The 23,144-nt window shown below is 40.2% G+C and overlaps 1 protein-coding gene across 1 annotated transcript; it reads left to right on the top strand.

Annotated features, from left to right (window-relative positions):
- The first annotated feature begins 16 nt into the window (after positions 1-16).
- Positions 17-19,790, top strand: HPS5 (HPS5 biogenesis of lysosomal organelles complex 2 subunit 2). The gene is made up of 22 exons (XM_031613899.2): positions 17-223; positions 633-743; positions 1,524-1,588; positions 2,174-2,366; positions 3,517-3,650; positions 4,939-5,154; positions 5,435-5,506; positions 5,596-5,684; positions 6,415-6,593; positions 6,791-6,949; positions 8,059-8,218; positions 9,975-10,098; positions 11,755-11,898; positions 12,593-12,667; positions 13,220-13,821; positions 14,895-15,018; positions 15,213-15,368; positions 15,863-15,982; positions 16,288-16,401; positions 16,727-16,833; positions 17,283-17,571; positions 17,995-19,790. The coding sequence occupies exons 1-22, from the start codon at positions 92-94 to the stop codon at positions 18,053-18,055; spliced, it is 3,426 nt and encodes a 1,141-aa protein (XP_031469759.2). The 5' UTR covers positions 17-91; the 3' UTR covers positions 18,056-19,790.
- Positions 19,791-23,144: the final 3,354 nt, after the last annotated feature.

Here is a 23,144-nt window from a genome sequence, read left to right as displayed (position 1 = left end):
CGCGGGTCACGTGCCGCGGGGCGGCGGCTGCTGGCGTGCGGCGGCGCGTGGCTGCGGGTGCCCGGCGCTGCGCGGCTGCAACCCTGCGCACATGGCCTCCGTGCCGGCTGCACCCGCGGCGCTGCCCGCAGCCGTGCCGGAGTCCTGTAGCCACGTGCTGGCGGAGCTGGAGTGCTTAGACCCGCTGCTGTCCGCGCTGCGGCTGGACTCCGCTCGGCTGAAGGTGTGTGATGAGCGGTTTGCCTTTAGTTTTAGTTAATTCGCGCGGTTTCCTTACGTGGGTTGCTGTTTTAATTAAGCTCCGAGCGTTGTCCCTTTCGGTGTGTGCGTGTTCCCTTGTATGGGGTGCTGCAGGAGATGAGGAAGGGAAGGCAGAACCCTGCTCCGAGCGTGTGTTTGTCGTGTCCTCGTCGGGCAGAAGACACGACTTTGGCTCAGTCCTGTTTTTTGCAGTTCCGTTCGATCTCTAAGAACGCCATTTTAATTCCCTGTTGGCTGCGCTGATAGCGTTCCACGAGCAGCATGCAGAGTTGGCGAGCGGTGGGCTCTTTAAAGACAGAACTGTGATAGAAACAAAAAGTGCCACTTACAGCTCTTGCTCAGGTTCTGCACTGGGGCCTTTTCTCTCGCAGTGCACCTGCATCACCGTGTCAAGGAAGTGGCTGGCTCTCGGCACCTCAGGAGGAGGGCTGAACCTCATCCAGAAGGATGGTTGGAAGCAGAGGCTCTTCCTTACTCATAAGGTATGGGAATAACGTCCTGCACCAGATCAACCTGGGGAAACAGGCCTGGGGGAGGTGTGCTTTCAGCTTGTTGAGCTGTCTAAGTGAGGTGAGATTTCATTGTGCTGCATTGTGAAAAAGGCTGCGGTGCTGAGGTGTTGGCACAGTGTGCGGTGTAACGGTTTGCATGGGGTTTGAAAGAGGTGGTTTGAGGGGCAGATCAGGTCTCCTTCCAGTTAACAGCAGCCTCAAAGTCACCTGAATATATAAGAGTCAGAGAGAAACCCTTCAGTGTGACATCAGAGCAGCTGACACATGGGTAACTTTGATGTCTGGGTACCAAAATGTTAACTGTCTGGGTAAGTAAAGAAAAAGCAAGCCAGTATGCCTTTTTTTTATTTTCTGAAAGAAGTCAAGAAAGGGGGATTGCTGTTTCTACATTCTGTTTTCTGGGTTGCCTGTGCTGTAACATGGATGCAGCCATCTTTCAGGATTAAGAACATCTTGCTTAATTCTGGCAAAGCAATGCCTGTAGGTACAAAGATGGGGGACTGCTTTTAAGTTTCCACACTGGAGGATGATATTTGGTTGGTTCTCTTGATCCAGTCATGCTGTTGGCTGCCTTTTTAGAGAAAGCTCACTGTGTGCAGACAAAATCCAGACAAACAAAGCACTTGCACCACACCAGAATAGTAACAGCTGTTGGCTTTAATCTGTGTTCTTTCATAGAGATAAAAGTTGTGGCCTGGTAGAGGTACAGGAACATCTCTTATTTGCACTCACTGCTATATTTGCTTTCAGGAGGGTGCCATTTCTCGAGCTGCATGTTGTCTACACGATGAAGACTATGTTGCTGTTGCCACCAGGTGAGCAATAAACTTACAAACCTGAATGCTGGCTCAGTGTTGTGAAATAACTTCTAAATTTCAGATTAATGTCTATTGAGAACTTGAAGGAAGATGGTGCAAGGTAGAAAACTGATTGATGCATCAACAGAATAAATCTTGAGTAATTATTTGAGGAAGAAGTTGTACTTCTGTAACAGAATACCTATTTGAGAGCTAATACACGTAAAGTCATGATGAGAAACGTTCTTCTGAGTCCATTCAGCCTTGGAAGAAAGATCTTCATTGACTTGTCACAGTGAAATTTGTAGCTGATACCATTTACATTGTTCAAAATGTGAATACGCACTTTTCCTCAAGCTTAGCATCCTTGTTGGCAGTACCAGTCAGTGTAAGAAGAACCAACCAGAGCTGCTGCTGCTGCGTAGTACAAGGAAGGACATTTCACTTCTTGAGAGCATGCAGCCTCTAACGCAGCCAGCTCTGAGGGGGACTTCTTGTATAGGTTTTCCATTTATTTGGTATAAGGCATTTTTATCACTGATAAAGCGCTGAGTGCCTCTACAAGATTTATTCTCAACTTGTGTTTTCTTTTAAATTTTGCAGCCAGGGTCTTGTGGTAGTGTGGGAGCTGAATCAGGAACGTCGTGGGAAGCCAGAACGGATTTATGTTTCCTCTGAACATAAGGGCAGAAAAGTTACAGCTCTGTGTTGGGATACAGCTGCCCTCCGTGTTTTTGTAGGAGATCATGTGGGGAAAGTATCAGCCATCAAAATTAACACATCCAAACAAGGAAAGGTAAAATATTGCTTACTTTCTTTGAGATTGAGAGGTTCCTGAGGAGGTGGCTGAGTTTCTTTGTTTAAGTGATATAGAATGGAGGAAAACTTGTAGTAGTTTTGTCTGCTGGGATGAAAAACTGTCTCTTAAGATAACAGTAGAAGAGATGACTTGTAAATTTGCTACCCTTGCTTTAGCCAAGTTAGTAACTCAACAGAAAATGATTTTGAATCTAGTGCATTAAAAACTCTGTGTGATTTAGCAATGCAAAGAAACAGTGGGTTCCAGCAGGCTTTGTGTGAAGAGATTCTGACCTAAGTTTGTCCAGACTTCAGTGATTTGAGCAAATCCACAGTGTGTCTTAAATGAGTTCGCTATGATCAAGTAGAGCATGGTCTTGTAGAATTCCCTTCAGGTAGGATAAAGCAATATATGGTGGTGCCTATTTAGACTGCTGAGTCTCAAGTGTAATGCAGTTTGTTCAGAACAAGAAATCTATGCATTCCAAACAAAGATAACAGCATGTAGCTGTCAGATATGGAGACAGTCCACTAGAAAATGGAAGAGCAATTCCCAGTAGTTTCTTATGAATGAGAACGCTGTTGATGACTTTGTTCTGCTACCCATGCAAACTGGAAGGCTTGTATAACTTAGAGCATTTGGGTAGTTTGGTACAGGTAATTTAAAAAAAAGTGTGTGTTTTGATATAAACCACCAAAATCTGATGGAAACTGTTTGTTTTTGTTTTGCATTCAGTAATCCCTTAGATGTCTCTTAAGACTGTTAGCTGAAAGTACCCATAAGCAGAATTGAGACAGTTGACAATCTCAGAAAGCTTACAGAGGATTAAAGAACCCTCTTACTGTTACAAAAGCCATGCTCTTTTTATCAAGAAATATCAGGATGCAATGGGATAAGATCTTTTTTTTCTTAAGACTTCAGTAGTGGAAGAGGAATTCGAAGTTAGGTATCTCTGAGCAATAGAACCTTGTTCTCTAAAGGGAGAGAAGAGAGGAACTGCACTGACTCACTTTGTCTGTGCTTTCTGTTCATAGTATACATGAGCCTTTTCTGAATTTTGCGATTTTAACCTCAAATAGTCTTTACACTAAACTGATGCTCAATTTGTTGTTTTTTCTTTTTTTTTTCTTTTTGTTTTTAATCACAGGCTGCTGCTACTTTTGTGATGTTTCCTGTTCAGATTATAACCACCGTAGATTCTCGGGTTGTTCAGCTGGATTATTTGGATGGAAGATTGCTCATATCTTCCCTTACACGCACTTATTTATGTGATACTGAGAGGCAAGTTATGTTTTCTTTGTGAAATATTGAAATCTCTAGAGTCATGCAGAATTGCTACAGTTGGGAGGAGGTTCTGGAGATTATTTACTTTCACTTCCCTGTTTCAAGCACAGTTTAGTAGAACAGATTGCATGAGACTGTGTCTCATGAGGTTTTGAACATCTTCAGGAGTGGAGGCTCCACAAGTTTTAAGGGCAGCCTTTGCTTACGGTTCGCCACTCTCATCAGAGCTTTCTCTTATGTTGAAATGGTATTTCCTATATTTTAGTCTGTGCCTGTGTCCTCTTGTCCTCTTGTGTGGTGTCTGGGCACCACTGAGAACAGCCTGGCTCTGCTCGCTGTACTGCTTTACACCCTCTCTACCCCCATGGATAAGGTCAGATAAGATATGCATGTCTCCATCAGCTTTCCTATTCCAGGCTGAGCAGGCCCAGCACTCGGCCTCTTCTCAGGTGGTGAGTGCTGTAATCCCATCATCATCTTTGTAGCCCTTCACTGGACTTGCTCCAGTATGTCTGTGGCTCTCCTGTACTGGGGAGCCCAGATCTAACCTCAGCACCCCAGATATGTATGAGCAGTGCTGAGCATTGCTGGCTTGTGCTTAGCTTGTCCACCATGACCACACATCCTTCCCTAGGAAGCTGCTCTGCAGCCAGCTGGTGCTGTTTATCTAGCCCATGCTTCCTTGGCTTCTCTGTAAAGATGTTGTGGGAATCAGTGTCAGAAGCCGTAATGAGGTCAAGATATGCACCTGCTTTACCCTAATGGTAACAAGGCAGTTGTTGTTTTGCGAAAAGCTGTTAGGGTGATTTTCCTTTCATAAGTCTGTGCTTACTATTTGTAATCTGCTGCTTATCTTTCCCATGCTTGGAAGTGATTTCTGGGATCATTCGCAACATTGCCTTCCCAGGGATCTAGCTGAGGTTGTCTGGCTGGTTCCACAGATCCTCCCTCTTGCCTTTCTCAGAGCTACATTTGCTTTCTGCCATTAACAGGAACCTCCCCTGGTTGCTATGACTAAATTCAAATCGATTGACTACAGAAGTTGTCTTCAGCAGTTGCAGAAGAAAAAGAGGCTCATGATCTGAGCGCTTATATAAATTAATAAGTATTTCTGCACCTGGTCTTTTATAAACTTCACACAGACTTTAGTGTATTCATTGCAGAATTAAAATGAAAAAAACCCAAAACAGTAATTAATTTTTCACTCTTTTATTTTTCAAAAATAAGATACGATTAATGAGAGCCCTTATTAATGCATCCTTAACAAATGCATTTTCTCCAAAAGGGAGAAGTTTTGGAAAATTGGTAACAAAGAGAGAGATGGAGAATTTGGAGCGTGTTTCTTCCCTGCTGGAAAAAACAGTGGGAATCAGCAGCCATTAATATACTGTGCCCGGCCTGGCTCGAGGATGTGGGAGGTGAACTTTGATGGGGAAGTGCAGAGCACGCATCAGTTCAAGCAGCTGCTCTCATCTCCGCCTCTCCCTGTTGTTACTCTCAGGTAATGTGTGTGTGTTGGTGGTGATTAAGCAGCCTGGGGCTTCTAGGCTCCCTGAGAACTCCCAGTGCATTCAGATGTTAATCCTAGCTGCCATATTACTACTCCTCCTGTAATAATGGAAGCTGATTACTAAATTAAAAATTCCAAAGCCTTAGTTCTGTAGGTGTCTGTGTAACTGCAACAGTTCAAGCCAGCTTTGGGTTTAAAAAGTTGAGGCTATATTATGAATGTGGTGCTGCTGTAGTTAGGCCTTGTAACACACAATAACTTTTCTTTATAGGACGGATCCTCATTATGCTAGTTCCATCTGCTCTGCACAATCTTTATCTTTCTCCAAGCTACTGTATTTGACGTGAGTATTTTTCAGCACAGCTTCCTGTTGATAATGTAGTTAACTACCACAGTTAACTTTTGGCTGAGTAACATCTGCTTTGCTTGCAGTGAGCATTATGTGTTGACCTGGACAGAAAGAGGCATTTATATCTTTATTCCCCAAAGTGTTCAAGTCTTGCTGTGGAGTGAAGTAAAAGGTAAACTTTAAGAATCTTAGTTCTGTAGTATTATCTCTTACATTTGTCACTTCTGAAGTCCTTGTCTAACACAGAACTTTTTTGAGATCTGTCTCTGCAGCTGGATTGCAGAATGTTTATTAGAAAACTCATTTTCTTGTCATCTGTCAGCTATTTCCTTGAATAGTAACCTTCTCCCTACCCCTTTCAGCCAACCCTTCCCTCCATACTTAGGACCAAAACCTGGTGTAAGCTTATCTTACAGCACAGTAATCAAATGCTACAAGGTAATGGCCACATCTGCAGTAGTTCTTCCTCATTTCTGTTTATTCTTAGGCCTCCTGGTGGAGGAGGGTAATCTGCGGGAAGGTCAGAGTGTTCCTTCTCCTAGCAAATGTTTTTGTTCTTTTTTTCAAAGCTGATGATGGTGCATTTCTCTCTTGTGCTCGTTCTGCCTTGATTTAGTTTTTTATCCTTCTGCAGAGGTCAAAGAAAACTAAGTAGAATCCAGCCTTTCTGGCTCCCTTCTAGAAATGCAGCTCAGGAAAGTTTTGGTATTTGTGCCTTATAGCTGTTAAATGCTAGTGTAGCAGTCTTCAGTGTTAGTTCCTCACACCACTTGTGCTGCAGTGTATTAGACTTCTGCATGTGGTCAGGTGGGAAATAGGTTTTCAGCTTCCTTCGAGAATAAAAGGGAATCCTGGCTGATGGTTTCAGACTTTTAGATGCTTTTGTGCATCTGGTTTTTCAGATATTCAGGACATAGCAGTTCACAAGAATGAGTTGTTTTGTCTGCACACAAATGGAAAAGTTGCACGCTTTTCCCTTCTGCTGGTGGACCGCTGCATAGAGCGCCTGATGAGAAGAGGGTTCTGGACTCTTGCTGCTAGGGTCTGTTGTCTCTTCCAAAATTCAATTATTTCCTGCAGGGTGAGTAAATACCTCTTGTAGTATGCAGTGTAACTTCACTCTGTTTCCTGTCCCTCTCTTCTGTTAAGTTCTTTAAAAGTCTGCTGGATGTTATATGTTTAGTATGAGAATGAGCCTGTTTATATAGTGCCTTCTTGTTTTTTTTTTTAAGTAGATGTTAGAAATAATAATGCTTCTGCTTTACTGTGTATTTTTAGGCAAGAAAAAATTTGCCTCTCGAAAAGTTGGAGCACCTGAAGTCTCAGCTGGATGCTTCAACCCAGCAGGATCTCATCTCGTATCTGGAGGAACTCATCTTAAAGTTGGAACCTTTAGACTCTGCGTGCAGCAGTAGGAGGAGCAGCATTTCATCTCATGTAAGTGCACTGATAGTGATCAAAATGTTACCCAGAAGCTTTATCTTCATGACTTACAGCCATCTCGTTGCTCACTTTGAAGATGAGGCTTTGAGTTTTACCACATCTACTGTGCATGATAATGCTGCTTTTTAAACTTGGTGTAGAGAGGAATACTACTTGCTTTCTTTAAGCTCTTGTATTCCTACATTCTTTCTGTATTATTTTATGACTAGTGGCTGAGATGCAAACAGAGTTGGTACAAAGAAGGCTTTCTCTACAGCTGAATTTTGTATCTTACAGTGTTTCAGTGAAGGTCATCTCAACTGTAACTGTAGTCTCCTCTGGTGAAAGCGGTATATGTGAATACTGAGAACTATCCTAGCTCTATTTAAAAAAAAAAAGTGTGACTCCATGAAGCTGAAGCAGAAAGGTCTTCAGAGAAACATGCTTGATTTTTTTTTTTTTTTTAACATTGTCTTATACATTTAGCTGCTTGGTATTGACTTGGTTTCCCAGAAGCTTTTCGAGAAAGGAGACATATTCCATAATTAATACGTGAGTTGTATGAGTTGTTCTCACTCTAAGTGTTCAAGAAGTGAAGCTTAAAAAACAGCAGTGTAAAGGGTAAACAAGTTTTGTTTTTTGTTTTTTTTTTCCATTAGCAACTGAGAAAGTCTATGTAATTTCACTGGATGCAAGCCAAAGGATGTATGTATGGCCTGGAAGCAGGCAGTGTTGGAGGCTCTTTAGTTGTGCGACCTGGGCACGGTTAAACAGTAAAAAGAATACGGACTCTTGTGTATGTGACGCAAAAGCCAAGATGGTTTTGTCTCCTAGTCTTGTACTAAATACACTGGTGGTTGTACAGCTACTTTCCTAAGAGCAATTGCAACTCTTACATCTTGATAAAGTCTCTGGACTTACACACTTAGCAGCATGTGTTTACTTATCCATTCTGGATATGCCAGAAATATGATATTGCATAGCATATGTCTTTCCCAGATAGTGAATTATGAAGTACTGTGAGGTTGTTTATGTGAAGATTGCTTTTTTTTTTCAATTTGTTGCAGGATGTTTAACAAGGAAGTACAACTCAAAAAATGTCCAACTCTTCTCTTGTCTGACAGGAGAGCTTCAGTGTCTTGGACTCTGGAATATACCGTGTTATTAGCCGGAGGGGCAGTCAGTCAGATGACGATTCGTGTTCTCTCCACAGCCAAACGTTCTCAGAAGATGAGAGACTTAAAGAATTTCATGCACACCAGGAGGATGAGCAGGTGGAACTTGGTAATGTTTTTTAATGCAAATAAGTTCTTCAGATGCAGTACTTATGTATTCTGCAAGAATTTGATTTTTTTTCCTCTATACTTTTATTTTCCACTATCAAGTCATCCGTTAATCTTCTGATTTGATCAGTTGGAGCAGTCATCCCTCCTAGTCAAGCTCTTTCTTGAAACACTGGAGTGTTGGCTCCACAGAATGGCGAACTTTAAAAGCAAACACAAGAGAGAAAGGAAGAAAAAGGCACAGTGCATTTCCCAGTCTAGAATTTCACACTTTTTTTTCACCTCTGTGTGCAATTCAGCATAAATGCTAAGATTATCGTGGCTGACTATGAAGGTGTTGATTGAGTTTCAGATGAGATTTGTTTGCTGTCCTTATCTTTCCAGTAATTTCAGCTCCAGGAAATAATTTGTTAATCTTATCTCTGGGTTTCTTTCTTCAGAGTTAGCTGTAGGCTTAGGAGAGGAATGTTCTTAGCTTTCTTGCAGGATTTCGTTTGTAAGGGGGATTGCCTGTTAGATACATGTATGTTTTTATGGGAATGATGTAATAGTTAATAACTAACATTTAGACTTTTCAAGAAACTTGTTTTTATTTCTTACCAAATATCTGTCACTGGATGAAAGGTCAAGTGAGACAATGTATGTTCTCTTCTCTGGCTGTGGACTGGGAGGGCATGAGTATAGAGGGAACAGGGATTTTTACATCTGTTTGTCAGTAATGTAGTCCTACTGACTGGATTACTTGATATTTGTAGCTTTTAGATTTATGTTGGCCTTCTAAACCTTCATCACCATGAAAATGAGAAGTGAGAAAATATGCAGGAAACCCATCATTTCTATAAGTCTAAAATGAAGAGTTGTATTTCTGAACGTTAGTAGTAAAAATTGTTCTGTCTGTTCAACAAGTGATAGCAAATTTACTGATTGTTTCAGGATAGAAAGGTTCTAGATGCTTTGTGAAGTATGTGTCTCTCATTTGGTATTTAAGAGAAGTGGACACAACCAGTTATGATCTTTAGGCACTACTTAGGTTGTGAATTCTAATGGAATTTCTGTAACAGTATAGCATTTTTTCTTCTCAACAGTGCAGGTAGTTCCGACTGTTGCAAAAGTTTTCTTTTTTCTTCATTTTAGTCACTTAAACGTACAGCTTATAACAGGAAATAACTAATCAAAACACACTGTAGATACTAATAGGTGTATAAGAGTGAAAGGGAAATGATCTGGTGGTTCTGTATTTCCTGTGATTCTTATCAAAAGTCAAAATCTTTAGTTATGTTATGAAATCCCTTCAAATAGAAGAGTGATTTATACCATAGCCATGGTTCATAGTGTTTATGTTTATACATTATTTAGCTTTTAGGAAACAGGACAATGTGAATTGATACATATCACAATTTTCCTAACTGCTTAAATAACTACTGGTGTATTAAATCAAGTTTTTTGTCCTCTAAATGAACTGTAAGCCTGTTTTTGGTGGATAGTTTTCAGGCAGTTGTCCTCATCGCTTGCCTTGCTGTAGAGCCAGAAGACCATTAACAAAGCAGACCTGCAAGGTTCAAAGTCAGTAATAAAATATCTGTTGAGACCATGTAGCGTTTTTGTCTCCTTGGAATCATCAACATGAAACCCTAAGAAGTATGAAAGTTTCTAATGTAAGTTATCTAGTAAGGAAGTAGAGACTTGTGTTTGTTTCACTGTTTCATTTTTTGCCAGGCCTCTCTTTCATGTTCCTTTGTTTCAATTCCATTTGTTAGACAATGCATCTCATGCATCTGTGACGATTGAGGCTGACCGGAGTGAAACATTTCTCCCATTCAGTATTCCTTTATCATTTCGTTCCCCATCTCCTCTCGTCTCTCTCCAAGCTGTCAAAGAAAGGTAAAACTTGCAGGACGTTCACTCATCCATTACATCGTTCCCTTTTCTGTCCTTTGAATTTGTAACATTGTCTGGTATAGTTCATATTCTGTTCTGTAAAAACGTAGCATCTGATTTGAAAGGCTTGAGATGCAGTCCAGTTTGCTAAGCTACTTAATTGGTGTCAAGAGGAAAGCTTTAATTGTGAAGAACTGCCGTAAACTTCAGTGGAGCTAAGATTTTGACCTTTAGATTTTTAAATATCTAAGAATGTTTAACATTGTCTTGTAGACTGTGCTTGTGGTTTGCACTTCAAACAAATTTACTAAATGCTGCTTTGAAAGTCAGCTTTGCTGGTACTTGGATTTCTGAAGAATCAGAGCAGGCTTCATCTAGGCTGTTGTGGGCAGAAGTTAAAATATGTAATTGATGCTAGATATTGTCAGAACACACTTGCAAAATATACTGTGTAGCTTACCACCTTCCTCTTATCACATAAGCACCTTTCAGTAAATCCAGTTAATTTCCCAAGTGCTCATGGAATAATGGTAGCTTATACTGTGTCTGTTTTGTGTAGAAATCAATTTGCTTTTAAAATTCATTATAAAATAGAAAGTAGGTGGTGTTAAATGCATAACTTAAATAGTTATTTTCAGATGTGTATGTTTCTTACTCAAAATGTTTCTGGTCCATAATGATGGGCTGAGAAATTGCATACCTCTCCTTTGATTACTAGATACGTGAATTATATTCTGCAACAAAAGACTGTAGCTGATATCAGTAGTAAGAAGATCTCAGAATAACTTTCAGATGTACGTGCACTGCTTTGAATTCATGAAACCATGAGCAGTTCTTAAGAGATCAAGTACAAGCAGTTACTGATAATATTTAAACTGAATTTTCAAGTACCAGCTATATTCTGTTTATGATTTAAGCACTATCATATTTTACAGTGTCCCTATAATTCTTCATGTACATTTAAAGTCCAGTCTTTTGTTTGAAGCCTTTCTCTCTTATGCTGGAACATCTAACTTTTGCTATTCCTTGGTATAATAAATGATGCCACATTCTCTGGTGAGCAAGTAAAAGGGTTGGCTTGGTTTTTTTTTGTTTTGTTTTTAATATCCTAAGCTAGTCAGAAAGCAAAAGCCTGAGTTTTCTTCTCAGCTCTTGGTGATCAGGTTTTCTTTGTGGCAGTGGTAGAAATAATTGGATTTCTGTATCCTTGTTGAGATTTCTCTTAACCTATCTGAATGGATAGGAGCTGATGGCATGAAAAGGATATTTTTAATGAGCTTTATAATCTGAAGAATTAACTTTGAGTGCTGTAAAACCATTTCTCACCACCAGAGGACCATAAGCTCCTAATGATGACTTATCAGCCCTACAGTCAAATGTAGGCAATCTGTGTCTGTTGGTATACAAATGCATGTCAAAATCTAAGTGCTAATTGTTAGTATGTGACTCTTCTTCAAGCAGCAAAACCCCCCAAGTCTTAAATATGGAATTACGAATGAAGTGTGAATTCTGAGCAGTTTCTCAGTGATTTCTGACCCTTTTCTCAAGAGTTCTTCAGGCTATAAAGATTTCTAAAATTATGGTTTGACTAGAAAGAAATTGCTTGATTCTTTCAGGTGTGAACTTTCAGTTTCAAATGTTTGAACTTCTGACTTCTAGTGTTTCCAGCTTTGTACGCAAAACTACTGAAAAGATTGGCACACTCCATGTGAGTCCTGACAGTAGAGGGAAACAAGAGGCAAAGGATGACCAGCAGCAGGAGGGGTCTGTTAATCTGGTAGCATCTCCACAGGAAGAAAAGGAGTAAGTGCAAAACCTCATTTTCTTAGCAATTGTATTTGCTGGATGTTCTGAGGATAGCAAATCTAAAGAAAACCTACCCTGTGAGCAGAATGGGGAGCTTGCTATGTTTCCAGCTGCTGTCATTACTCCAGTGGGTTTCACTGATTCTCCCAACTCCTTACCTTGATTCAGTCAATGAATGAGTCTGGATGTTGGTGTGTGTGGTCTCCACAGAGCTGTGACGAGCAAGAATGCAGTGTATTCAGCAACTCTTAGATAGTGGATCTGTGGTGCCCATCATAGGTATGGATACGAGTCCAGCAGTTTTATATCCTCTCTTTCCTGAGCAGAAAGTAACTGCTTTCTTGTCTACCTTATTTAATGTTTGTTCAATTGAAACAGGGCTAAATTGTTTCATATTCAGGTGATTTGCTAACTTATGCAAACTTTCATATGGTGACACAATTGTGTTTTTATTTAGCATCATCAGAAATCAACTATAGTTGGAGCAGAAGTTATTATAAAGGCCACAGTCATGTTATTAGTGGTTGTTCTTGATGTCCAATATGTTGATAATTCCTATTGAGCTTCTTTAGAAATAATTGTTTTCTTTTTTTAATAATGGGATTAATGTCATCTCTTGACAAATCTGAGGAAAATCCCCATGTTAATTATATATACATCATTTAAGACTTAAATTAATGTGTTTTTCTAGATTAGAATTGCAGAACCACCAGCTTCCAGAGGAGGATCATCTAAAAGGTCTTAAGGATGCAACAGCAAAAGCTATGTAAGCTAATAAAAATGTAATGTCTAGATACATAGTAGAAAAATGAGTTTTTAATTATGTAAGGAAGAAAAATGTTGTAAATGTCTTCTAACGTTACCTATAAGGCTTTTATTTTAGCTAATGATTTGTTTCCCCTATTTAAAACCAAGCAGAATGCTATAAGCTTGCTTAGGACAAAAGGATAGTGAAATAACTGTATCCTAACTGCAAGCAAACCAAAAATAAAAATGGTAAAAAGCATAGGAAAAAAAATGGGGGTGGGGGAGAAAAGGGGGAGCAAAACAAACAAAAACAACACCAAAACCCCATAGCCCATAGCTATCAAACAAAAATCAATTCCAAAAGGAAGCTTGGGGAAGTAGTAATGATGTACTAACATCAAACATACATGGTTTGATTAGTCTAAATTCTATCTGATTGAATTGGAACCGCAAGAACAGCAACTGGCTATAAGTCAAGTTTTGGACTATACTTAAGAGTTACACAAAACAGATAATATTTCACTTGTGACCTCTTAGCTGTCAAGCAACTTAGCAGCTTTCTCTTCTACAGAGCCAAACTCCAGGATCCCCTGGTTTTGTTAGAACCGCAGTGTATGAAAAGGGTTTTACAGGAGTGGCTTGTCTTTCTGGAAGAAAAATTTGGCAGCAAAGAGCATTCTGCTTCCTCTGTTCAGATGAGCAAGACTGTATGTGCTGAAGAACAGAGGGAAGTCCTGGAGGAAAACCTCCAAGGAAATCCTAATGGTGGAGACCTGGTAGGCAAAGAGCCAGATTGCATAGAGGAAGACTGCACTGAAAACAAAGATGAAGCCTGTGAAAGTCAAATTATACATGAAAATAGTACTGATTTGAAGGGACTTCTGGGTGGCTGCTTTCAAGTGTCTCCTCCATGTGACCTAGAACCGGATGTTCACAAAGATCTGGTTGAGTTGACAACACTGTGCTTTGAACTGTGTGTATTTTCGTGTGGAAACAGTGATGCAGAGAAAAGCTCTGATCAAAGTCTGCCCCCAGCAGCTTCGTGGACCTTTGCTTGTAGATTTATACAAAACTACTTCTTTCTTCTGGATTTAAAAAGACTGAAGCGGTGTATTATAACCATGCATACAAGCAGCCCTAATGTATGGGAAACATACATTACAGGATTGAAAGGTAACCAATGAAGGCTTTATTACTAGTAAATTTAGGGTAGGGTTTTGTTTGGGAAGAAAAGGGGGGAAAATGCTCAAAGATGCATTCATTTGTTTCTGCAAATTTTCCTTCTGTGTTACAGTGTGATAAGGGGGAGGGGAAGGTTGATTGGTGATGGAGGTTTTTGTTCTGTTTTAGAGTTGTGTGTTTTTCCCTGAAAGTCTAAAAACTGTTGGCTCCTAGGAGAGTCTGTCCCTGTCTTCTCTTTGTAATTCCACAGAAACTACTTTTGAACCTTTAACTTAGATGGAGTTTGGTTAAACACTGTTATAGTTTCGGAACAGCTCTGTTTAAAACCAAGCATATATTCTTCAGCAAGCAGAAGAATGTAACTGGAATCAAATGTAAATGATAATAGGCAAAAGGTAGGAGATGAGGCTTCAGTGTTTGCACTGACAATTGATGATTTGACTTGCAGAGTAATGTCATTAATGTGAAACAAAACTGAATGGTTCTATGCAAGTGAATGGCTGTGATCACTTCTTTTTTTCTGCAAAAATTCTTTAGTCTCATTAAATTAACACTTCCTGCTGATGTTGGAAAACAGAACTATGGCTGTTGTCTGTAATCAGCTGCTGCTTCTGTATCTTTTCTTGTAGGAGTGAAGTAGTTTCAGCATTGATTTGGAACTAGCAGAGATTAGTTAAGGAACATAACATTTGATTGTTAGTATCTTCTTGGCTCCTGGGAATTAGTTCAATATTTGTATTTCTGTGAGAGCCTTAAAGATAAAAGTGATGGATGCGTTCCTAGTTTATCCTCAGTGGGACTTGTGTCTGTGGACTAATACCCATGTTTCATCAGAATCAAGATTTCTGTTGAATTCTGCTTTCTGTGACATCAGTGACCAAACTGAAGCTTTTATTTATTAATAGAAGCAAATTGTTATATATTGAAAACTGCAGGTCTGTTTTATTCAGCAGTGCATATACATATGTGTGTATATATATAACTTTTTTCCTACTCTTAACAATGGCTGTGTGTGTGTGAAGGCAAAAGACATTGCCTGTAACACGTGTGCTCATTTATTTCAGAGCTAACGTGTCACAGTCCAGTGACTTTGGCAATGGAAAATGAAGATATGTTGAAAATACTGAAACAGCTGCATGACTTGGGGCCTTGGGATGATAGCCCTCTGTTGCTGGTACATGCTCAAAGGTTTGTAGCTAAGTCTTCCTTTCCCTTATCCTCCATGCTGTTAAATGAGAGCTTTTCACTTAACATTTTGTAGAGCATTCTGGGAATCTTTTTACGAAGATCACCTTTCAGTGCTATCTTGAATTTGAAAGATCTTTGCAAATCAATAATGTTGCTGTTTGGCACTGAAAATTGTTTTTTTTTTCTCTCTGTAGACTTTATGAAAAATTTGGAGAAACAGCTCTTCGGCCCTTGACCAAGTTCTACCCTTCTATTGTGCCTTCTGATATCAAGCAGCTTTGCAGGAATAATCCAGCTCACTTCTTAGCATATTTAGATAGTCTTTTGAAGTCAGTGCCAGAGGATACAAGGTAAAGGGAATGCAGAATCTCTTTATCTGTATCTTTTGTCGTGTAGCTGTGGGGTTTTTTGTTTGTTTGTTTTCAACTATTTCTGTATCTCTGGTGTTCTCAAGCATTAGATGCCTATTCTGCCAGATTTAGTTGCTTTCTCAAACTGGGTTTTGTTAGCTTAGGTGCTAATTTTGACAGAATTTTTATGAATAATGCTTTGAATAGAATGGTTTTGTTTCTGTGCTTGCAGTTCAGTCTACTGAGGCTAGACAGTGTATAAAAGGGGGAGGAAAAAGTGTGTGTTTGGGGAGGCGGAGAGGGGCAATGCAACCTGTAACCCATCAGCTTGTTTTCCTGTGGTTCCCCTCAGTGCCTAGAAACAGAAAACATTCTAGATTTTTCCATATTTAATTTCATATCATGGTGGTCTTTTTGTCCACATGCAATTTTTCATGTTTCTATATGGCCAGTGTATTAAAAATAGTATTTTTCTTACATGCTTTGTTTTCTAGGTCATCTCTCCTTAGATCTCTTCTGCAGCCAGAATCAGTACGACTGGATTGGTTGTGCTTGGCAGTTTCTCACGATGCACCACAAAGAACAAACACTGTAGATGCAGAAGGAAATCCCAGGTAAATTAGGAGTGCAGCAGAAAGCTGGTTTCTGGGCTTTTGGCTATATTGTTCTATATGAAAGTTAGTGTGTCAGTGAATCCTTGGGGCATTTTGCATATTGCAGAGTTGAACAGAAGTGACGAAAGGATGAAATAACTTTGTCTATAATGCTTTACAGAATGACTGCTCTTACTGAAACACAGAGATACTGTGTCTCGTTTGTTTCCCTTCTCTCATGTGATACATCTGATTTCCTCACAGAGAAAACAGAAGCTTTTGAAGACAACAATTAATGCATATAAACAGATTTTCTTATCTCCTAGGCCACGGTCGCATTTGTTTACGTGGGGATACAGCCAACTCATTCTGCTTTTGATTAAACTCCCTGCTGATTTTGTTACAAAAGAGAAGATGGCTGATGTTTGTAAATCACATGGGTGAGACAAAAAACTTCATACTTGTATCTTTTTGGGGTCAGAGTATAAATGAAAACCACCTGACTGCTCCTTCCACAGACACATTTGATTGAACAGTGTTTCCTCTTTTGAGGATGAATTTTAAGAGTCCAACTTGATGCACCAGGTACCCATTTTGGATAGGTGGTATTGCCTGTGTATACTGCAATGGGTAGTATTGCTGCTGGCATTCAGGAACTTCAGTTGCTTCCATCTTGACTGATGTTTTAAGTGAATGCTTTACTATTGTTGACTGCAGTTTAGACTGAATATTTGATTCCTGGAAATCTTTACTCTTCTATTTAAGATTTTGGCCCGGATATCTTTTTCTCTGCCTGGAGCTGGATAGAAGAATAGAAGCCTTTACTAATATTGCTCATTTGGATGATTTGAGCCTGTTGAATGAAGAAGATGGTTAGTGAATCTTAAGCAATGTGAATGTTTTTCTGCAATATTGCAACTGCCCTTAGTCTTTACTGATTAAGTTTGTCACAACTGTTTTTTTAATAAGTGTTTTGGGAACAGTTCCACCAGCTGAGTGTACTGCAGCATATTTGAAAAACATAAATGGCTGTTATGCTGTTAAAGATGGACAAAACAATTTGCTTTTTGACACAAAAAAAGCCTTAAATAGTGAAGCATTGCAAAACTTAGCATGTAATTCAGCACTGAATTTTTACAGAGTCAGTCAAGGCAGTACCCTTCTGTACAAGATTTCTTCACTGATAATGCTGATTTTTCTTACGTCTCCGAAGGGAGAACAGAATAGATTATGTTCTTTTAAAGTACAGATGTGTTTAAAACAGTAGGTTTGTAACAAACTGTGCTTTGCAAGTAATGTAACAAACTCACTTTGCATGTAGGTTCGATTCCAGAGACCACAGAAGAATGGAAGTTTCTTCTGCATCTTGCGCAAAATCACAGCAGTGCTTTCCACAACGATGGCCCACAAAATGGGGAAGCTGTCAGCAACAGTGGTAGCCCTAGCTGGCCAAATTGCATCACTGTGGAAAATGTAGCTCTTTTATTAGCCAAGGCCATTGGCCCAAATCGTGCCTTGCCTCTACTACAAGAGTGTGGCTTGATGCTAGAATCATCTGAAAGATTTACTGGTGTCTGTGAGATACTGAAAATTGCTGAGAAAAGGCAAAGGTAAGATGATGCATCAGTGGAAGATCTAAAATAAATGGTGTGCATACACAGATCTTTATGCTTTAAACTTTGTAGTTAACAAAAAGATTAAAAAAAAAAATACTGCACTCTTGTATTTAATTCTTGACTTCTAAACTCAGCTGAAAGTTTTTCCTCTTAAGAACTGTGTGTTGTGCAACATAGGCACCTTAAAAGGGGGGAAAAGAGGGGAAGTAAGAAACTAGATATACATGAGGAAGATTCTCTGAAGATGTCTGTCTTGCTGAGCCCTGCTGCTTGCCTTTAAAGAAGGCATGCATGTTGCTATCACCTCTGAAATGTAATTGCATTTCTGACAAACTTTGTTTTAAAAAGCGGAAGTGTTGTTCTTTCTGTTGTTAGCTTTTTTTATACTGTTTAACTTTTCCTTTGCTTTTATTGCAGAGCCCTGATTCTGTCCATGTTGGACAAGTGTGACCGATTCTTGTGGTCTCAGCAAGCATAGAGATGGCTGGGAAAGCTTTGGGAACTGTAACGATTGTATGTTAAAGTGCCTCTGAAACTCACTGGCTCTTAAAGAAGTGAGATTGTCTCAAAAGATTTGATTGTATTGAGCCAGAGTCCATCTGGCAGGTATCTGACTGGAAGCCATTCACAGTTCTTCCTTAATCCTTTGGAGATTAATTTTGCACTCCAGAACTTAAAACAAGCAAAAAAAATTTTGTCTGTCTCAAAATTGAGCTGGTGTATTTCTGAGATGAAAATTTATTTTCTGAGTCTGTACAACTTTAGTGTTAATATGAATCCCCCCAAATCAGGTTCTGATGTATAAAACTATTTGTTGTTGTTTTTTTGCAAACATGAGAAGCTGTTCCTAAGAAACATCTAAGCATGTCATTTTTTATTTTCCTGTAAATTGTGTTGATATTTTTCAGAATGGATAATAGAACTGATTGATAGCACCTAAATTAATTCACTGATGAACTGTAAGATATTTCTAAATTGCCCATACCTGTTTGCAAAATATGACTGTAGGTTTCAGCTGTGCTATTTCAATAAATCTCAGGACAACAGTGTTCCCCAGTGCATTTTGACCTTTTGAAAGCAAGAAGGCTTCACCTTTCTTTCCCCCTGCGGGGGGGGGTGGGGGTGGGAAACAGCCCTGAACATTTAGAGTATTGTTCAATTGATGCCATCAAGCAGGAAGTCTTTTTGAGTATCAGCTAGAATATGAAGGCTTATAAAAAATCACCTGGGTTTAATTTCACATCTACAGAACTATGGTTTGTATGAACATGGTATCTGCACTAAATACATGTTCAAACAGATCTGGGTGTAGGTCACTGGTTTTGGCCCTTCTCTCTATCACATTCTCACCCTTTTAGCAGAAGGTTGCAGTCTAGTCAGCAATTGATGTTTGCAAAGGTCAGTTAAACAATAAATTAATGCATGCATTAGAACTAAGTTCTAATCCTTCAAAATCCATAACGTCAATAAATGATTTCAAAATATTCCTTTATGAAGAACTAGGAATAATCTTATGTATATTTGCAGCACTCATACTGTTGGGAAATAATGCTTTTATTTTCATCAAGATAGGACTGTAGTAATACAGCTTTCAGACAGTCTGACTTTTTCATCCAAGTTGCAGGAAAGACTATTGTGAGGAGTTTGTTATTTCACTAGAGAATACGAAGCTACAGATAGAGAATTAGTAGCAGGCTTTCATCTCTTAGTAACATTGCTTGTGGAATAAAGATACTGCTAAAAAAGAAAACTTAAAAAGTTTTCAGTTCTATGTTTTGACGTTGGAAACAGCCCAAATCCTTCTGTCAGAAACACACCACACCCTCATGTTACACTATAGCAAGACTGTTGGAATAGAACCCTGGCACTTGCAGTGTAGGGAGGTTAAATAGGTAATGTCTGTGCCTGTTCTCCTACCTGCCAAGTGAACGTGCTGCTACCTCAGTGGCTTAACTGTTTCTTACAGTGCATCGTATCTTCAGCTGAGTGCTTTTGCTGCCCTTAACAGGGAATTTTGCTGAATTCATAACAATGAAGCTGCCTTATTTCTGGACTTAACTGTTTTGCTTTATTTGTTCTGTGTACATTGTATACATAATCTCTTTTTTGCTTCTGTGAGGCTTTTGTACACTTGAGTAACCACTGATGAGGGCTGGGGTGTAGCTTTTTTTTTTTCTTTAATAATAAATCATAACTTTACATTCAACGTTTTTTGTTGTTTTGGTTTGGGTTTTTTTTTTAAACTTTGTGTTGAAGTGAAGTAGTCATGCAGCTAACATAATGGGAAGCATTTGTTAAAATCTGGTGCCTGAAGTTCTGAGGACTTCAGTTAACTTGTCAATAAAGAGTAAGAGTTCATTCTTGAAGAAAAGTTAAACATGATGTGAAATAGTTTCATGTCTAGAATTCAGTTGTACAGAACAATGCCATCATCAGAAAGCTCCCTGTGGGATCCCATCTATCAACTCTTATCAACCAGTCAAGCATACATCACCCATGGTTTGAGCCTGCCTACACTGGAGTGGGTGGGCTGTGGTTCCTCTCTTGTTTTGCTGGCTGTTGGTAGCAGGGACCCTGAAGAAGCAGAAATGAATAAAGGGATAGAATAAAAGCATAGAGCAGCTTTAAGTAGAAGCCCTTAACCTGCCTCAAAATGCAACTTCGCTGTTAGAATCATCAAAAACCTACTGGTAAATGAATTTTATTAAAGATAAACATATGTGCAATCTGTGTCTTACAAAACTAGGAAGCTTGCAATTGTTCTGCAAGCCTGGCACCAAATATTGCACAGAGCAGCATTACAAAAAAAGAAAAAAAAAAAAGATGTATTTTTGTTTGGGTAGGGTAAGACAAATGTCATCTTACTTCCCAGAATATAGAAAAACAGCATCTACTGCTGTGCCTGGGCTGGGAATTCACCTTACATTTCCCATTCAGAGGCTTATTGACTTAGATTGCAAAATACCTGGGTTGCGAAATGACTGCATTTACAGATATTGAAAACTAAAGGCCAGTTTGAGGGGTAGAACTTCCAAATTATGCTTTTGTCTTCATTGTATCAGAACATCCAAAGTTGGAAGACAGCCTTATGTAAGTTAGATGTACCTAGCATACAGACAGCAATATTCCACCCTTCTTCCCTCTGAGTGGCAGCTTGCTCACGTCTGTGCAAAGCTAGCAGTTGTTGGCTGCAGTTTGCTTCTGTGGGCCAAGGGCTGTGACTGGGAAAGCAGGCCCAGAGGAGTTGGGAAAGCAGTGCTTTCTGGGCAGTGCTTGAATAAGCAGTGCTTATTCAAAAATAAGCAATTCATAGTCTAAAGTTCCATGCCAGTTCTTGTTGCAGTTATCCTCGTGTTTGTGCCACTTTCAGAAAACGGTGGTTTGATGAGAATGTGAAATATCAGACCAGGTCTGAAAACCCAGAAATGCCTTCTGTGCTCCAGAAAGTTCCTTAGGTCAGTTCTGTGGGCGCCCTCCAGGTCCCTGGACACAGTGACTTATGTTTTGCTGAGTTCTATCCAAGTTCAAAGGAATCATTTTCCAGCGGGGACTTGATTTAAATTAAAACTGAAGAGGAGACAGACTGGGCTGCTTGCAGCCTGCAGAAAAGGAACTTGGGCTGATAGGTGCTGAAAGGGATTTAAGTCATCTGTACGATTTAAACAGAATTGTAATAAAACAGCACTGCAGTCCCTACAGTAGCTAAGGTGTATGTTAGGTATGAGGTTCGTGGATGGCACAGGCAAATCTGCCTCATGGCTTTTGCAAAGTTTTCCTTTGTGCTGCACTGGGATATAGATTCTTCTCATCTCAAGTTGTTCTATTCAGAGGTTATGTCCTCCTGCTCCAGGCCTGTCTCTGGAAAGTCTCTCTCACTCCTTTAAGTTTTTCTTTGGAGTCAGAGATGTCCAAGGAAAAGAAGATAGTTGCTGGTATTTTATGAGTCCCATTTGTTAATGCACCTCTTTTACCTCATGCTCCAGCCACTTACCAAGTGACAGAATTGTGAATGGGACAACTGCACATACTTGTTCTGCACAACATTTAAAGAAACTCTGTAGTTGTTAAATCACGTATGAGACTGTGTAAAGGGAGGCATTCTGCATGTTCTGTCCAGACCCTTCTGAGAGGAATCGTGTTGGTTGTTGAACAAGGGAAGCAGGTGTCAAGCCCTTTTTGACCTGGTGCAAACACAAGAGGAGGATATTGGGTACTCAAGGTGAGAACCACGCCGACAGGGCTTGATGGTTAATATGCTAGTTTTAAATTGAGTAGAGGTTTGGCTATATGGTTTTGAATTTCCCTTTCATTAAAACATTTCCTACTGCATTATTTTCCTTCCTTTAGCCTGCTGGGACTCCACTGAGCCACTGTGGAAGCAGGATGGCTTAGTGCTCCTTAAGAGGAGTCTGTGGGAACAAGCAAAGGAAGAATGAGCTTTCTCTGTGGTGGCACGAGAATGCGCTATTTTAAAGTGCTGCCAGTAAGGATGTAGGTGTATGCAGTGGAGTTATGTTCTGTCATCTTTGGGATCCATCTTGTCACCCCAACACCTAGCAGTTCCTGCAGCATTTCTGGTAATGCCAATGACCGTTCCCTGTTGTGGCTTCATGCATTGACTAGCTAAGGTCCACTGTGCTGCTCCCTTGTTCTGCATCCTCACAAAGACAGAAGAAACTATGAAAAAAGCTCCTGGGTTGAGATAAGGATAGGGAGTTCTCTCAGCAGCCACTGTCACAGGGAAAATAGACTCAATGTAGGGTAGACTAATGTAATTTATTGCCTATTGCTAGCAAACTAGAGCAGTGAGTACTAAAAAGCAAATGAAAATCACCTTCCCCCCTCTGACCCTTTCCTACCTACCTCCTCCGAGCTGCACAGGGGAGCAGGGGCTGTGGATGATCCATAACACTTTGCTGCTCCTCCATGGTTGCTCTTTGTCCCTGCTCCAACATGGGGTCCCTCCCACAGGATGCCATCCTTCCCAAACTGATCCTGCGTGGGCCTCCCACAGGCTGCAGCTCTTCAAGCACTGCTCCAAAATGGCTCAGTACCATGGGGCATGGGTCCCCCAAGGCAGCAGTTACCCCAGCCCTCCTGTCCCACTGTGGGCTTCTTTCCACGCACTGCTGCTCCTGCAGGGTCTCTCCATGGGCTGCAGGAAGACAGCCTGCTCCACTGAGGGCCTCTCCTGGGCTGCAGCACCTTCTGCTGCCCTGACTTTGGTGGCTGCAGGGCTGCTTCTCTCACATTTCTCACTCTCCTCTCCCAGCTGATTTTTGTGCAGCTTTTTTTCCCTTCCTTCAATCTACTCTCCCAGAGGCATGCTCAATGTCACTCATGGTTCAGCTTTGCCCAGCAGCAAGTTCCTTTTGGAGCAGCTGGAGCTGGCTCTGATCTGATGTGGGGCAGCTGCTCACGGAAGCCATCCCTACAGCCCCCTAATACCAAAACCTGGCCATACAAACCAAGCTTGTATGCTTGTGCAAAGGCACAGACTCAATCTTGCACTTCAAGATGAAGGCAGATGATCAGGCAGCTTCTCCTCTGAGCTCATTCTAGCACAA

Source organism: Phasianus colchicus, chromosome 5 (assembly GCF_987193195.1).
Source record: "Phasianus colchicus chromosome 5, bPhaCol1.hap1.1, whole genome shotgun sequence".
Lineage (NCBI taxonomy): Eukaryota > Metazoa > Chordata > Aves > Galliformes > Phasianidae > Phasianus > Phasianus colchicus.
The sequence above is the reverse complement of the archived record's forward strand: the minus strand, read 5'-3'. Positions and strand labels throughout refer to the sequence as shown.

What these genes read in the sequence shown, in the direction of transcription:
- HPS5 (XM_031613899.2), top strand. Translation starts at nt 92, where the DNA reads ATGGCCTCCGTGCCGGCTGCACCCGCGGCGCTGCCCGCAGCCGTGCCG. An exon ending in ATTCAATTATTTCCTGCAGG is followed by an intron (nt 6,594 to 6,790) that starts GTGAGTAAATAC and finishes GTGTATTTTTAG; the next exon opens with GCAAGAAAAAATTTGCCTCT. An exon ending in GATGCAGAAGGAAATCCCAG is followed by an intron (nt 15,983 to 16,287) that starts GTAAATTAGGAG and finishes CTTATCTCCTAG; the next exon opens with GCCACGGTCGCATTTGTTTA.